The sequence below is a fragment of the Simochromis diagramma genome, unplaced genomic scaffold (genome assembly GCF_900408965.1).
Source record: "Simochromis diagramma unplaced genomic scaffold, fSimDia1.1 OVJJ01000150.1, whole genome shotgun sequence".
Classification (NCBI taxonomy): domain Eukaryota; kingdom Metazoa; phylum Chordata; class Actinopteri; order Cichliformes; family Cichlidae; genus Simochromis; species Simochromis diagramma.
This window is the reverse complement of record NW_024387083.1, coordinates 344513-361419: the sequence shown is the minus strand read 5'-3', so window position 1 is coordinate 361419 and position 16907 is coordinate 344513. Positions and strand designations below refer to the sequence as shown.

General features: G+C 42.7%; 1 protein-coding gene across 2 annotated transcripts; it reads right to left on the bottom strand.

The window, feature by feature from the left end:
• Window positions 1-732: 732 nt before the first annotated feature.
• triobpb (TRIO and F-actin binding protein b) lies at window positions 733-14281 on the bottom strand. 2 transcript variants are annotated; one of them, XM_040045852.1, is made up of 14 exons: window positions 14269-14281; window positions 13993-14101; window positions 13582-13653; window positions 10088-10144; window positions 8801-8869; window positions 8167-8256; window positions 7798-7907; window positions 6501-6930; window positions 5651-5888; window positions 5158-5269; window positions 4211-4370; window positions 3974-4072; window positions 3105-3191; window positions 733-2343 (listed from the first exon to the last, which is right to left on the bottom strand). In XM_040045852.1, the coding sequence occupies exons 3-14, from the start codon at window positions 13585-13587 to the stop codon at window positions 2182-2184; spliced, it is 1620 nt and encodes a 539-aa protein (XP_039901786.1). In that variant the 5' UTR covers window positions 13588-13653; window positions 13993-14101; window positions 14269-14281; the 3' UTR covers window positions 733-2181. The 2 variants fall into 2 exon arrangements, with proteins under 2 accessions (XP_039901786.1, XP_039901785.1); XM_040045851.1 differs by lacking the exons at window positions 13582-13653; window positions 13993-14101; window positions 14269-14281 and adding an exon at window positions 12439-13185.
• Window positions 14282-16907: the final 2626 nt, after the last annotated feature.

Below are 16907 nucleotides of genomic sequence, written 5' to 3'. Positions count from 1 at the left end.
TAACACAAAATTTGTTAAACTTCAGGGATATCAACCTGTCCAGTTAAGAAGCAGAAACCACTGTGGATCCGTTTCACCTGCTCTGGTGGAAAGAAAAGTAACAACAGGTCAAACTGGACAACCTCCTAAAAGATGGTTTTACAGGTCATTCCCAGAGACTCTTGCTGTGTGGGCCCCCCCCCCACAAAGAAAAATAAACCCAACTGATTTTTCTCATGCTAGCATTATGATATGAGACCTGCAGTCCAGAGAGTCCATTTCATTCAGGATGGGACATGAAGGAGATATTAGTTAGTCTAAGGAGCTTGGAAAGAAAAGCGTCTGGACTTCTTTAAGTTGCTTAAAGACATTTCACCTCTCATCCGAGAAGCTTGTTCAGTTCTCATGCGAGATATTAGGCCCAAGAACCAGGACCAGGCCTGCTACTGGTGTGATGCTCAAAGAAGGGCATCACACCAGCATCAGGACGACTACCACTGCTCTATAAAGTGACCTACAGCTGACAACTTGTGTCCATATTTCTGACCAAATTGTGAGAAATAGATTCTGTGAGGGTGGCATGAAGGCCTGACAGCCTTTAGTGGGATCTATACTCACATCTCCAACACCATGCAGGTTTTTTTTTTCTTTATGAAACTTATCCTTACATTAGATTAAGCACAGAACTGAAAAACACAAACGTCTGCAGGTTTTGGGCGGATACAATATCACAGAAATGAAACGTACATTATGTGCTGTTGAACGTCTTTTATTGATTGCAAAAATGTTTATTTACAAAGATGACAAAGGCTCTACTGTACATTAAATATGAACACGTTTTTAAAAGTTAGATAATTCTTTTTATCGCAATACATACCGTCAATACAAAAAAACTGGCTCATTGATGCAACACCTGTCATTTGCTGTGATGGTGGCACACAGTATGCCAATAATGATCAGGAGAGACTGGAGGCTTGAGAGTTCTCAGCCATGGCTTAAAACTGAGGACATCTGTGATACGGGACAACATTCATTCAACAGCCTTTAAAAGCAACCAAAGAAAGCTGAGCTGAATCTGCTTCTGTACGATCACAGATCAACTTCCAATCCAGCCCCACCCCCCTTAAACCGCCAAGGAATTAAACATTTTTTGCTGTCTTGTCCTGTTTTCATCCCAATAGAGATTTTTGAATTTTATATTCTCAAACCCGACAGAACATCAGCAAGTTTCCCAGTTCAAAAGAAAAAAAAAAAATACAGCAAATACGTTTCTTAAGTACTGTGTGCCATTTTCACAAAGTAAACATGCCTCAAAAGCTGTAATACAGAAAACTGAGATGACAGCAGCTCTTCCGACCTTTGCCGTCTCAGGCAGCACATAGGGCCAATGAGAAGTTTATTCATCCAAAAATTAAAAAAGAAAAAGCTGATACAGTATGAAGTCTTTATCTACAATACCACATTTAAAAACAACAACAACAACAAAAAAGATACTCAATAAAGCTTTCCAGTTTTCAGACCAAGTGCGCACTCATACACACCGCTTCCACTCAAAACCAACAAAAGCCAAACTTAAAATAAAAAAAAATTAAAAGTGCAATTTTGTACATTATATATGGCCCAGTGTAACGTAACCAGCTAATGGCTACTCTATGCTGCTCATTAAGCTAGAGAGAGAAGGTTGCCTTCAAAGCTTTCTGACCTTTATGAAGCCTGGTGACATGGTTTAAGCAGTAACAACGTCCAAAGAGGTAGCAGGTTGTACTAAACTGATAGATGAAACACGGTTTTTCCCCAGGAGACTGGGCTTCAAAGCCAGATGTGATTTTACTGCAGATTTTGTTTAGTTTTTAAATATTGTTTTCAGATTTGAGTCACAGTTTTATGCATTGAAAGTACTTGGTTACATCAAGGAACAAAACTACTTGGAAAAAGGTCATACTTCAGGTTTAAATACGCTCTTTCACAACTATAACCACACAATAGAAAGCAACGAAGGCAAACTTCTCTCCTGTGCTCTTATTGGCAGAGTGATTAAAATTTAAGGCATTATCAAAGTCTCCACACAGCAGGGACTGTCCAGCAAAAACAGTAACCATCCTTTCGTTCTCCTAAACAACAAACAAACGAGAAAACATCTGTTCCATATCAGTCCGCACTGGTCACTATGTCTGACAGAGCTTTAGTACCAGAAGTATTCTCTCAGTGGTCCAGGCTGTTCCCCAGCTTTTGCCCCTCCTGCAGAGCAGCCATAGCCAGCTTCAAGTGCTCCTTTAGACTCTGAATCTCTCGCTCATTTCGGCCCTTCATCCCACTCAGTTCCTCTTGCAACTCTCCATATCGCTTACAGGCCAGCTGTTTTTCCTGCGGAGCAGAGTGACAGAAAATCTCTCAGGCTATCTCAGTGACATCACATCCACTGTGAAGGGAAAAAAAACATCTTGCATGCATGTTTTAAACTAGCTAAATTACTCATGATCTGCATTTTCTATGACAATGTTGGCGTTCACCTATAGACTGTACATCAAAGATGGCAGTGCTCTTCAGACCTAAAAAGTCAATATGTCTTCTACAGAGCATGGTGATTCATTTAGTAAATTTTGGTCCTCATTTGAGTAAAGAAAAAAAAAACACCTCGGTACAAGTCGATCTGAGTAGGTACTAATGGTACTAATGGTTGGAAACCTCTCGATGAGGGGGAAAGATTTGTACTCCCCAGAAAACCAACCAAAGTGGTTGGTAGCTGTTGCTAGGTGAAACTGGTCACAAAGAGGGTGCTGCCAAAAACCTCACTGAGATTGTTCTGAATGACAGCAGACTGCCGCAGTTGCCAAAAATGACAAGCCAAAAACTAACTTGTATTTGTAGACAAGTCACGGAGCAGCAGGGCGGAGATGCGCCCTGCTAACCCAGCTAGCATTTGATTAAAAGCTCTACCGTCTCATCTGAACACACCTTGTTTCAAAACACCAAAAAGGCAACAGCGAAAATCCAAAACCTGGGGGTTAATGTTGAGCACAACACAATGGGGGAGGTCACAATAACTACTTGCATCTTTTATTTACAGCCTATTGGTAAATTCATGAAAAAAATCCACCCCTCAAACACACACACACACACACTACCATGTTAAGGAACTGCAGCTCATTTCTTAGACAGCTGATCTCTTTCTGCAAGTACTGTATCTCGTTGTCTTTCATCCTGAGTAGAACCTGGGAAAAAAACAAAAAAAATAAAAAACACATATTGTGGGCGTTTCCTTTAAATGACAAAACAGCCTGCACTGTAATTTATGTAGTTGTAGATAAGGGCCGAAACACCACTGTCATTTACTTGAGAGGCCAAACGGTCAGGCTGAAGCATATTCTTGAATATTTCTGCAAACACTGACAGATTACCGTAGAGTCCAACTCAAACTCTGCATTCTCCAGTTGAATTTGGAGAGGTTTGTACTGCTGACATGTTTGCTGTGACCCAAATGCATAAATCATGCTAGATAATCTACAGCTGTTACAGTGAACTATATTCACAGAGATTTATTTTTCACCCAAGGCCGAATGTACTGACGACAGAGAAATAGATTGTAGTGGAATTTACAGCTCGCTGGACTTTACTAAAGTAGTTTTTGCAAAGTCTAATCTTTGGCAATGTTCATTGTAAGCATCCACAATTTCAACAGTATAGATATGAGAGAAAATAATAAGTATAACAGGTACTCATTTGAATGCCTCATCTACAGCATCAGATTGACTACAAACAGGTATCTTTATGTAGCTGAGCACAACACACCCATACAGCAGGCCATTTCTTAGGCTTGCTGACAGTTATTGTTGTTCTTCTAAACTAATGCTGCAGCTCTCAGTGCAACTTGCAGATTTTCACAACCGTTTCACGCTGGTATTGCTTTAAAAAAAAAAAAAAAAAAAAAAGTCCTAGCAGATACAGAAGTGCCTGGTATGCTTTCAGTTTCAGGTATACATTAAAGAGTTGTTACCTCTAGCTCGCAGGGCATCCTGTTTTTGTCCTCTGAGCCGTGATCTCCGATGGCAGATTGTATTCGTTTCATCTCCTCTGTCAAACGGGCCTTTAAGTCCTAAAGATGAAAAATTTTGGCCTTTGTGATTTCAAGTAATGGCCGTTTGTTTGTAGAAATCTGCATACACATATTTAGTTGGGGTCTTTAAAGTGAATGCATCATTCTTCCCAGCTGAGTCTACTGCAGCTGACCCACCTGGTTCTCTTTCCTCAGTTGCTCCATGTCTCTCTCCTTGCGGCTGATTTCCCGTTCCCTCTCTGCGTTGTTCTGTTCAGCTCTGTTTAGCTCCAGACACTTCTGAGAGTAGCGCTCAGACAGTCCAGCCAGCTCTCTCTGCGAGGCCTGAGCTTCTGCCCTGCAGCAACACAAAGAAAACTGTGTTCACGTCGGGGCTTCGGTGAACCAAACCACTGATACAACAACTTCAATGCTGCCGTTTCACATCAAGTTTCTCTTTACTCTATTACACATCAGCAGCAGTTACACAAAACAATATATATTTCATATAAAAAAAATAGAGTTGGACAACCCCTTTTTTCACATTATGAAAATATAACTAGAGTATAGTAGGTTTCCTTCGTGGTGCTCTTTTTTTCTTCATGACTTGAGTATTTCCTCCTGTGGTTTTAAAACCTCTTTGCTACTTATAACCAATGACCACAAAAATAAGGAAGAGCATGCAGAGGTAAAAAATGCAGTGTAGGCAACATAGTTAAGCCCTAAAATGCAGGTTCCAGCTGCAGCCACTGAGACAGTCTGTGTCAAAGGCCTGCGACGCTTACAAAAGAAAACTAATCCATGACCAAATTCTTCCGCATTCCTTAAGCGCCTGACAGGACCAAGAGGCGGCTGTGGTAATGGCCTTACTTCAACGAGTCTGCAAATTCAAACTTTTATTTAACAGAATACCCTTTTATGGCCACGTAGCTCCCACTCAAAAGCAAAAGGACATGTTCACATAAATTACCAATGAAGGCCGAGCTAAAAGGAAGGGTGCAGTGGAAGTTTAAGCCGCTTTCTGACCGTTTAACAAGTAAACAGGTTATGTAATCATCCGTCACATCATCATTGTCTCCATAAGTATCAGTGTGACCCCAGTACATCTTTAAGTCACTGGCAAAATCTGATCTAAAGTTACGTACTGATGCAGAGCTCGCAGAGTCTGTGAGTCCACCGCGCCGCTGCTCAGCCTCTTCACTTTCTCAACTTCTCTTTCCAGCTCCTCTTTGTGTTTCTTCTTCAAAGCCTCCATCACTGAAACACAAACTCGAGTGTTACACAATGTTTTCTGTTGTAAGTGACATTATCACACCATAACTTTACTGAGAAGGGGAAAGTTATCAAGAAAGACTGAAAGCATGTTGAAAGCACGGTGAAAACATGTTTCACAGCCTTCAACTGCATTAAAACAGAAGGATGTATACAGGTAGACGTGGCATAATACAGTAGAAATCAATTCTACTAAGAACATTCACAGGCAGGCACTGCACATTATGTCTTTTACTACAAAAAATCATGGTCATTTATAGTAATGTCAGTAAAAGTTTAAATTAAACCTGTAAAAGTTTAGTTTAACAGCGGCTATTGCTTCAGAATTTAGCAGTTAATATGTGGCTGATGTGCTTTTTGACTGACCTCGCGCTGTGTCCTGGGCCTCCTGCAGCAGCAGCCTGTCCTTCTGGACCTCCAGCTCCTTGACTTGGCGGTCGTGTTGCTTCTGCAGCTCTTCCAGAGCCTGCCGATGAGCACGCTCCATGGCCAACAGGCTGCGGCTGCAGGGTGCCTCAGGGCCACAACCACCCCGCACACCTCCTCCGCCGCCTTCCCCTCCCTTCCGCTGTAGTTGCTCGACCTGCTGCCTCAGTGACGCCACCTGAGAGAAGAAAAAGGCGGAGGTAAAGCCTACTGAAAGCTGGTGGAGAAAGCTGATCAATGTGCCATTTTACTGCAACACACATTTGAGTCATTTCTTTCCTACAGGCAGTCCAATGACACCAACACTTACTCCAGAGCTACCTTGGGCTTGACCTTTAACCCCATTCACTGCTGAATTTATGAAGTTGGTCTAACAGGGTTTAAGTTTAAGAAAAACCATTCAACTCTCTTTATATATAAACAAAACTGTAATTCAAGATTAAATATGCTGGGATTCTCTGTGCTTATAAATCATAGTAAGGTGTGTCAGGTATAGACAGCCTTAGGATTTGGAAATGCAAACGCATTCAAAACAAAGTCCACATCACACACAGACCAAAAGCAGGCATGAGTTTCAGCAGTATTTTTCCAGTTTACTATCTGGGTCCTTCTCAATCCCACACCGTCCGTTTGAATCACGTGCTTCATCTTATTTGAGATGGAAAACACTGCTGAAAAGCATCCGAAAGCAGTGGAAAACGATAAGAAGTGTTTACTTCATCCATAGCGATGAAGAGTTAATTTGCATTTTATGTCATGTGCAAATTGGAAAATCATCTCCACGCACTACCTCCCTCTGCAGCGCCTCATTGGCTGTCTGGCCGGAAGCACGTGATCCCACTGATGGTAAGGAGCTCATCTCCTTTAAGGGCATCTGTTCAAACTCGGTCCACTTCTTCTCGATTTCCTCCTCCATGCGTAGCTTTTGGTTTGATCCGGTGCCCTTCCTGGACAGCACGGCATCCCACTGGCTGCTTGTGTTCTTCTCCTCCTGCCTTTGGCTGTGCTCTCTCCCCTGCCCCTCTCCTGCTTCTCTCTGACTGGCAAGACGAAGGCTAGAAGAGGCGGGAACAGGGGATAGCTCAACGTAGTCAAACCTACGATGAGAAGATGGGGTGGAGGCCAGGACTTCTGACTGAGCTTCACCATGGCGCGATGTCGGTCGACGAGAGGACAGCAAAACGCGATCGTGGGAGTTTTCCTTGTCGCTGTCGGGTAATCTAGAGAAGTTTAAAAGAAAATTTTAAAAAAAAAATTATACATAATGGAAAAAGAAAATCAATAAATCAAATTTAAATCAGCAGAGATTAATCAGGACTGAACATTGCTCTACAGCATGAACACTCACATGAACACAGCTGCTGGTGAGTCATTACACAAGCAGAACATTAATAATCCAAATAATTACGCTTTGACTCATTTTGAACCATCACAGCAGAAAGTGACTTGTCAGGTTGCTGGTACATGTACAGACTCTTGTGTGGTCAACAGAAAATGTCCAAGAATGTGATGCAAGCAACTCTTGAATTTAGTGTAAGCTAGCACTTCAGCCCAGCCTTCTTAGATGTTGCCCTTCAAGGCAAGAGGTTGTAAGCAACACTAAGAGTTTATTAGATGTTTAGCTTTTAAATAAATCCATTTTTATATGGTTACTATGACAAACACCTCCCACAAGTTGCTCAAGAACAAAGTACTTTTTGAAATGTCAAAATACTTCATGTTGGACAGTGTGTGGGAGACATTTTGGGTCTTTATGGAGTTTCTTTGTAAGTCTATCTGCCTGTGATCAGGCAGAACAGTGACAAGTTACAAGATATATGCATTCCTCTGGTTTGGCCATATGTATTCCCCAGAATACCACCTCTGTAAAAACGAGTGGAAGAAAGAGATTTTCTTTTTTGAAACTATCTAACTATTCTGATTCTAGGAGCCACCCCTGTGTGTCTAATCATAACTACATTTTGCCATAATTACACACAAACTTATAGTTCAAAACAATATTGTCCAGACTGTATGCCATGTTTTTACCTGATAATAAACACTCTTTTTATTTTAATGTTAATGTTAACATGTCTGCTCATAATTACTGTGTGATGTCAGGAGAGCTGCTGGGCCGAATACACTTCTTTAAAACCTCTATCCAGTTCCGCCTGATCCCAGCTGTCATGGCAGACAGCATGAATGCAGCCTCCCGTGTCTGAAACACAAAAGAAATATAGGTTATGGAAACAAAAAAGAAAAAGAAAAATTATGTAATAGGGTTGGGAGGAGGAAAAAATGAAAGAGATATACAGAGAGAGAGGTGGAAGAGATACTGACAGAGATGTAAGACGTGATTAGTAAGAAAACACAGCAGGAACTGTTGAGCGGGTATGGAACTGATAAGGAAGACGAGAATGGGTGGATATAAAGATGAAAAACAGTCACAGTCTACAAAAGGTGCCAAAAACAGTCACCTGTATCTGAAACCCATAGTTCTTCTCCACATCAAACTCTGACACATTGACACAGGATTTTAGGTCAATCTCTCCATCCAAGTCATCTTTCTGTACATAAACCACAGGAACATGGTTTGCATACTTCTCTTACAAATTCATATTCTCATTAAAAAAAACAAAAAAACAAACTAGACTGCATATAAAAGATGGACATAACCACTATAATGTCATGCACTGGTTGACCAAGTCCACTTTTAGGCCTCAAGCTGAGCATTTTCACAACCTTACAGGGGTGAACCTGACTGAAAAACCACGGCCCACCCATATGGCAGTGACATGTTGACCACCATGCATCACTTTTTGAGTCTAATGGAACCATATTTTAGAAAGAGGACATTATACTGTATTTAATGACACTTAAAACAAGTGAGCAGGACCATTAACCCTTTAGAAAAACATTTAATGAGGTCATAAATCAAGTGAGCAGTAGTGTCATTTCTATAGACTTCTATTTCCAGCCATATGATCGCCCAACTGCTGCAGAATGCAAGATTAAAGCAATTCTAACATTAGCTTTTCTTTTCTGACCAATAAGCTTTGTCCATCTTTTATACAGTCTACATAAATAATGCAAGTTTGCTTCAATACATACCTCCTCTGCAGTGGAGTCCCTGTAATACTTGAGTCCTGCATCAGTCAGAACAAACCAATGCTTCTTCCACTAAAGAAACAAAGACTGAATTACTGGAAGCAGCAACTCTAAAAGGCCAAATATGTAGACAGGTAAAAAAGAAGATTTTCAGTCCTCTATGCAGTCCAGTTGAAAATTAAGTACTTCCTATTCGATAGCTTGTAGAACCACCTTTAGCAGGAACAATTCGAATAATTTTTTGTTTCACTTTATCAGTCTCTTACGTCTTTGTGGAGGAATTTGGCCCACTCTTCTTTACAACATTGCTTCCGTGCACTAAGGTTTGTGCACATTTTTTTATGCATAACTTTCTGAAGGTCCTGGCTTAGCTCTGAACCTTGACTGGGCAATATCAGCTCCTTGATTCCTTCTTTTTCAGCCACTCTGTAGTACATTTGCTGCTGTGCTTGGGATCGTTGCACTGTTGCACGACCCAATTACATCCAAGCTTAAGCTGTCAGACAGGTGGTCTCATAAGTGACTGTAGAATACTTTGGTATGCATAAGAGTTCATGACTGACGCAGGTGGCCAGGTCCTGTGGCTGTAAAATATGACCAAATCATCACACCTCCACCATCGTGCTTAACAGTTGGTCTGAGGTGTTTGCGCTGATGCGCTGAGTTTGGTTTTCTTCAAACATGTCGGTGTATATTAGGCCTAAACATCTCCACTTTGGTCTCGACTGTCCAAAGGACATTGCTCCAGACGTCTTGTAGTTTGTTCAGATCCAACTTTGTAAACCTACGCCTAGAGCAGAAAACTACCAAAACTTCTATTTTTTTAGATACGCTCACACTTGCTGATGATCAATAAATCAAGGCAAACATTTGAATGGAAGCAATCAGGGTGTACTTAGTTTTTCACATGACTGCATATTCCTTTGAAAAGTCTTTTTTTCACATGGCTTGAAAACACAACAACATAACACGCCATCTAAGACTGTATCAGAATTATTACTATGTTCTATTTTTTTTGAGCGAGCCTGGTCTGTAAAAGCTGAGACAAACACGGGCGGAACAGGAAGCCTGCATGTGTGAAGTGAGAAGCTCTCTCACCCACCCAAGCGTTTCATTCAAACAGAGGACACACCTGTTATGCCTCAAGCCACCAAGCTATTAACATGATAACAAAGATAATCTGCTGCTATCGCCTTACAAACAGCCTCTCTCATTAGGAACGAGTGATGCTGGGAAGAGGCTAGGAAAGGAGAAGGAGTGACAGGAGGATATGACTTGGCTGCACTTTACCTCCCCCCTCTCGTCCAGTTTTGACATCCATCCCTTTTTGAAGTTCAGGAGGTCGGGCTGTGAAGCAGAACAAAGTCAAAGTCGCCAAAGAAAATGCAACAAAAGTTCAACGCTTTTTAACGAAGGAAGAAAAAGCGAAAGTGAACAGAAACAGAAAGAATGAACTAGGGTGGACAAACCACACAACCCCATATTAAGAGCGGGTAGCGTAGTATAATTACAACAACATTTATGTTATGAGCAGGAACTACATCACTACAGGTTTATGTTATCATTGTACATAAAGACCAGAGACTCCTGACTTATTTTGCCACAGAGGCCATAATTTGGTTTCCAGTGTGAAGAAGTGATAGGCCAAATCAGTTAAAGCAGTTTATATTATATTACATCCTCTACTGCTTTACATTTAACAAGATGGTAAAGCAGACAGTATTGAGCTCACTCAACAATCTATATACATCAACAGCACTGTGTTTACGTAACAGGGTGCTGCTCTATTGAACTGCAGCAGGTCTGCTTTAGCTTCAAACACGATGACAGGAAGAGGAAAACATGTGCTAGGTACCTCAAGATGAGGTGATCCCAGATTAGAAGATTAGCCAGCAGCTTCTTTTTTCTTCCTTTTTCCAAGCAATACATTCCTCACTTGGCTTATCTCTCATTCACCAACAAGTACATTCCTCGCTTTTTAAATCTGTCTGCATTTGTCAGCTCATCTCCAACTGGCATCTTGCTCCCCACGACTTTCCACTCTTTTTTACTTTGTTCTTCTCCCATCTGTTTGCAAGTCTGTATGCTTAATATAATTTCTCTCGTCTGTCCTGTCATCTTTAACTACCCCTTTTCTGTATTTATGTTCCATTATGTACTTGCATTCTTGCAAGCCATGGTACCGCCCACTTTCTCTCTGTTTGAGCCAGTTAATATATACCACTGATCTCCTTTAATCTAACAATGATACAGTCTGATGACTCCCAACAACAGAGTATAACAGGAATAATGTAGGGAGAAACCCCAAGTTAACACGACTTTGATGTATTTGACAGATCCAACTCAGTTTCCTTTTATTCTTAATTTAATTATGTTGAGCTCTTCAACTGAGAAGCATTGTTGGGTGTAGACACACACACAGTCGAGCATCATATTTAGACCTTTGTTCACTGAGCTCTTTTAATGTATTTTACTTTTTTCCCCCAGACTTATTTTTTCCCCACAGAGAGCATTTTGTTTTTTTAAATTCTGTTCCTCATTTAGGTGTAATTGCACCTTACTGTGCTATTTTCTCTGTTTATTTTATTGAGCTACTGTATTTAAGCTCTGTTGTTATAGGTTTTGTTTAAGAAAAACAATCGAACTAAACATGGCTTTAAATCCATAATGAACACTGATTGTATGCCTTGAAAAAACAAAAAAGACAAGTCTAAAATACAACAGAAAGTTATCTGTCAAACCTTATTACAAATTATTCACATCATGTCAAAACATGCCCATGAGCAGAAACAGGAAGCAGATGGTTGACGTAGAAAAACGGACACCTGTTAAGCAGTAAACCCTTATACTATCAGAACCGTGACCTTGCTTGAAAAGGTCATAAACTGAAGAAGGGAAAACAGTCAAATGAACAGACAACATCACTTCTTTTCATCTCCCGTTTCCTGTCACTATAAAGACGTATTGTCTGGTGAGCTTTGTCCTTAAAGTTAAACAGGTTTCACCTTTTTTTCTTATTGTTAATGAGAGTGCCCCGGTATACAGTACACTCATTGTAAGGCCAACTCCTAAATTACTATTGTTTGGACAGCCAGTACTTATAGGTTATTAAAAAACACCTGCCAGCTTTGCCTGGCAGCGTCTGCCTGTTTGCAACCAGAGGACATGTGTCACAGCTGGCTATAAAAAAAGGCACACACAGTTCAAGCTACAAGCTAGTGCCAGTTACTGTAAACAGTAGCAGTAGGGTAAAAGGGGAGGAAACTACACCACGCTTTGAAACCAGTGTCAAGTATTTCGTTTCGAGAGCAGTTACTTTACTTGTTTTTCTCCATACGTTAACAAGGAACCACAAATAAAACTAAACGAATAAAAGTCACTTCTAAGCTAGCGGTAACTTCATGTACACACCCCTCGAAGTCAAACAAACGCTCGCCACATTAAAACTAGCTAGCTTTGTAAAGCTAATATACGTTAACATCTATGATAAACTAGCTAAACACTTTAACCCAACCGAGCCGAGTGAACGGCTAGCCGAGAGGCTTCGTTTGAAAAGTAAAGAGGTTCAGGAAGACGTGACAAGCAGGAAAAACAAAGTGTTTTCAAAGTACAGCCGTACAGTGAAGGAGGGTGCCGCTTACCGTCATGATAACAGGATCCGGGGAGGGTGAGATAAAGACAAAAGTACTGTTACCGCACAAGCTTAATTAGCTATTTTAAAAAAAATCACCTTACTTTATCGCAGGAAAAGTTAAGATGAAACCCCGCCATTCATACCCATGTTAACCCAATCAAGCGAACCGCCAGCGTCCCGAGCACGTACCCCGCCTCGTTAAGGGGAGAGTGCGTCCATGTCGCTGCACGCGGACGAGTTTTTCGCGTTTTAAAAACAACAGCAAAAACTATTTTTCAACTTTGTGACAAGTGGAGCGGAGCTAATGTAGCGCTTCAGCCCTGCTGCCTGTTTGCTCGCTGCTCTCTGCTCTCTGTCTGTCTGTCACTTCCTGGGCGGGTCCGCGAAGATCTGTTCAGAAAACAAGCCTACCACCTACTCCGTCGCCCCCACCACCCCCAAAAAACTGCCTGGCTATGAAAACGGGGTCCGGGGAGCTCCTGCGGGGGAGAAAGTGGGGATCAATCTGAGTCTCCCTGGAATCTCCCATGGAAAATTTTACCCTCCTTATTGACTGAAGCCACACAGGTATTCCCAACAAGATAAGATATGGAGGGGGGGGGGAAGTCTGTCAATCTAAAGTCCTAGTCTGCAAATACAAAATCCTGACATTCCCTGGCTTAGACAAGCTTTCTCTTCTAAACTCTCAAAAAAGACTTGCCACATTTTCCCGTCTGAAAATCTCTTGCACATAAAGTGGCACCCCCACCCTCTACCAAAAGCCTCTCTTGTAGCTATTGGTTTCAGTTCAGGAATTTCAACACATGCCCCAGCAGACCACAATTGACAGAGTTCAGTCAGTGTTGTGAAATGACTGCAGGGTGTAGGTAAAAAAGATAGACACGCGACTGTCAGCTGTTAAAAGGAGAATTTAAAGAGTGTAGGAACAGACACACCAGCAACCTTAACCTTAAGCACATAAAAAGCTTTTGCAGTTACAGACAGGAGCTGTGCAAACACTGGTAAATATGTGACAAAAAGGGATATTTAAATAGGCGGGACTGCAGTAAAATTAAAACAGCAGTTTTATTATGGTGAATCGCAAAATACATGTGGCACATGCAAGGCGTGCAAGTAAGCAAGACTAAATATTTTTGCTGTGTAAACATACCTGCATTTGTTCGGATCTGTGATAATAACCTTTCCAAGAACTGCCCTCATCCGCTGTGGGACTGCCCGATCTCTGGAAAAGAACAGCTTGTAGTTATTAACCAAATCAATACGGGACTGAGCAAACATGTCCCATCCATAGAGGTGTTTTGTTTTTAAACCTGATGTGTGGTATGTGGTAGATGAAGTTAGGCATTAACATATTAGGTAATATAATATATTAATAATATAATATAACAATAAATGCCATTGCAAGGTTTTATCAGTTCCTACACCCTTCTATACCATTTGCACTCTCTGTTCCCAGTCTGCCCTACTGCTTACTTTCAGATACCTAAATCAAGAAGCTAAAAAAAAAAACGTGGGTTTCTTACATCCTTTAATTAACTGGCATGGGCCTGAGCCAGCCTACCTGTAATGAGGTGGAGGAGTGAGCTCGAGATAGATACCCACTGTGCCATTCTCTCTCAGTGTCTCCTGTATCTTCCCACTCTCTGGAGGGAAGCTTGCTCAAGGAGTGGCTGAAACAGCAGACAGGTTATTAGTGTCTCTAATTAATCCAGTTGAATGGAGTAGAAGAAGCAAAGCTGGCAAGAGATTATAGATCCTCCAAGAAAATGTTGGCGAGTAATCATACCACTCAACAAATGCTCAGTTTAACATATGCAGGTGTAACATGAGTCCTGACCTGGCTGGCTTGAAGAGCTCCTGTCTTCGGACGGACTGCTGGTTCTGCAGCCTCCCCGCGTGGCTGGAGGCCTCGCTGTGATGGATCATTTTGACCTTCGGTACATCAGCTATCATGGCATACGCCTCCCTGTTCCGCCCTGTAGATCCCACAGAGAGCCGGCCTGACTCAGAGGACTCCATGGAGCTTTGCGACGAGGTGTGCCTCTGCATTTGAATAGGAAGTGAAGGGCTCTCAGGATGACGGGAGGTCCTCTTGTCATTAGGAGAAGGGCAGCGGTCTTCGCGGATGTTTCTACCGACACTGGATCTGTTGCTGCCTGGGCTCCTTGGTCGTTCCAAGGTGACAGCAGTGGATCTGTTGCCACTTCCACCATGTCTAGAGGGTGAAGCAGCCCGAGATAACGAGGAGCTGCGGAGGGAATGAGTTGAATCTCGCCATGAGCGTGGTGAGCGATCAGAGTTGGATTTTGTGTCAGCGTGGGTGTTTTTTCTCTGAAAGAAATTACCAGAGTCTCCATTAATGGCACTTCTGAGAACTGAGTACCCCGGTGGATGACTGCTGTCTTTCCTAGAGGGGGAGGAGTTGCGGCTGTTTTGATTCCTGCTGTTGAAGGAACTGCTAGTTTCTGTTTTGTGTGCCAAACGTTGGTCAGAAGCATCAAAAGTTCTCCTTAAAGATGACGAGCTGTATCTATCATGACTTCTGACTGAGCTGTTAAATTCAGACTTGTGCAGCAAAGGCTGAGTAGGAGTCTCGTAGCTTTTCCTCAAAGGGGGAGATTTATGACTTTCACGACTACGGCCATGTAATAAGCTACCGGTGTCTGTTTTCTTCAGCTGATACCTGCTGGGGGTGTCATAACCCCTCCTTCCAGGAGAGGAAGAACGGCTATCCCGACCTCGACTGCTCCTGGCAGGGCTTGATTCAGTCTTACGCAGTATGGAATGACTTGGTGTATCATGACCTCTTTTAGATGGAGACGGATGGATGGGGACTTCTTGTTCTTGATCTTTCTGCCCATTTCTAACAGATGGGTTACGCAACAGAGCCTGGCTCTCAATATCATAACCTTCTCTTATCGGGGACCCACAGCGTGCGTGGTGACTGCGTCCATTTAGAGACATAACGGACTCAGATTTATGAAGTAGTGATTGGCTAGATGAACTGTAGGTCCTCCTTGGCGGTGAGGAGCTGCGACTGTCAGAAGTCCTTCTTGATGGAGATGAAGTCCTTCTGTTATACACACGTCCATGTGATAAACTAGTGCTGGTTTCAGTTTTGTGAAGAGGCATTTGGCTTGAACTGTTAAAGTCCTTCCTCTGCGGAGATGAGCTCCTGGAGTCGCCACCCCGACCACTTAAAGACCCATTTGCTTCCGTCTTTCGCAAGGTACTCCTAAAATCAGAAATCATGCTGGATTGGGATTTGACTGAACTGGCAAACGATTTGAAGTTTCTTGGCAGGGTTCCCGACTCAATACGTTGCCCATGTGTGCCTTGCAAGGAGCTTCTAGACCCCGGCTCCCTCCCTGGAGACCTCCCCCCACCGTCAAAGTTAGTCCTGCTGAGGGAAGCGATGGATTCGCTGCGTCGGAATGTCGGGTTTCCACGTGAGGGAGAAGACGAGCGAGACTGCAGAGCCGAGCTTTGCCTCGGGGAGTTGTATGACCCCGACTGCTGATAGGAAGAGACGGGAGAAGAAGGGCTTACACGGCCGTATGAACTGCCGAAACCCTTTCGTCTGCTAGAGGCCAGCGACTCCGCTATTTTAAAGGGAGTAGGGCTCGGAGAGCGAGGGCCAACTTGTGCCTCGACCTCAACTGCAATTTCATATGGGTCAGGAGGAGGGATTTCCACATCCACGTCCTCATCCACAGCCTCTGGTATCGGCCTTTGAGAAGCCACACCAAGATTAGGATTTCTGAAGGGAACGATGTCTTTGGGCTCGACGTTCCTGTTGCTGAAGATGGGATGGCCTCGCTCGAAGTGGCGGAACGGAGCGGGTGGGCTGCTGTCATGGAGCGAACGGGCACCTGCTGCCCTCCCCAGCGAGAAATAGCCACTTTCGCGCTTCTCTCGCTCTTCTTTCAACCCTGGAAGAGAAGAAAATATTTTTTAAATAGGATGAAATAGAAAGAAGCAACGGTAACAGAAATAAGAGAAGCAAAGGTCAAAGTTCAACCTCTGAGCAACTACCAGAGGTTTCCTGACACAAACCGAGCTATATTGTATTACTGATAATTGCTCTTGGACACTTCACCTGATGACAGCAAATAGTATTGCCAAGTAAATAACACCTCTGGCTGTAACTGGATATAGATTGGTCAATTGCAGCAAGTCACAAGTTTACTAAAGACTCAGTCGACCGCTGTACGGAGTATTTGCAAATATCTTTGGCGATTCTGCTACCTCTGTTTCTCTCTTTCTTATAATTTTGCTTTGGTTTATGAGTCTAATGTTCTAAGAAATTGATTCAGCAACACACAATGTCAGCCTACAAGTACCCGAATGTCTACTGAAGCTGTCTCTGCTCCGAGAGTCATCCATCCAAGCCCTTGGGTTGGGCCGGTGGGGTGGCGGGTCAAGCCGGGTCATATCGAGTTTGACCAGGTGGCGATGGATCGGTGGGTATTCGTC

Excerpts from the sequence above, each read along its gene's own strand:
- triobpb (XM_040045852.1), bottom strand. Across the intron at positions 8,870-10,087 it reads AACTGGACGAGAGGGGGGAG|TGGAAGAAGCATTGGTTTGT; the intron begins GTAAAGTGCAGC and ends TTGTTTCTTTAG. Across the intron at positions 5,270-5,650 it reads GGCCCAGGACACAGCGCGAG|TGATGGAGGCTTTGAAGAAG; the intron begins GTCAGTCAAAAA and ends TTTGTGTTTCAG.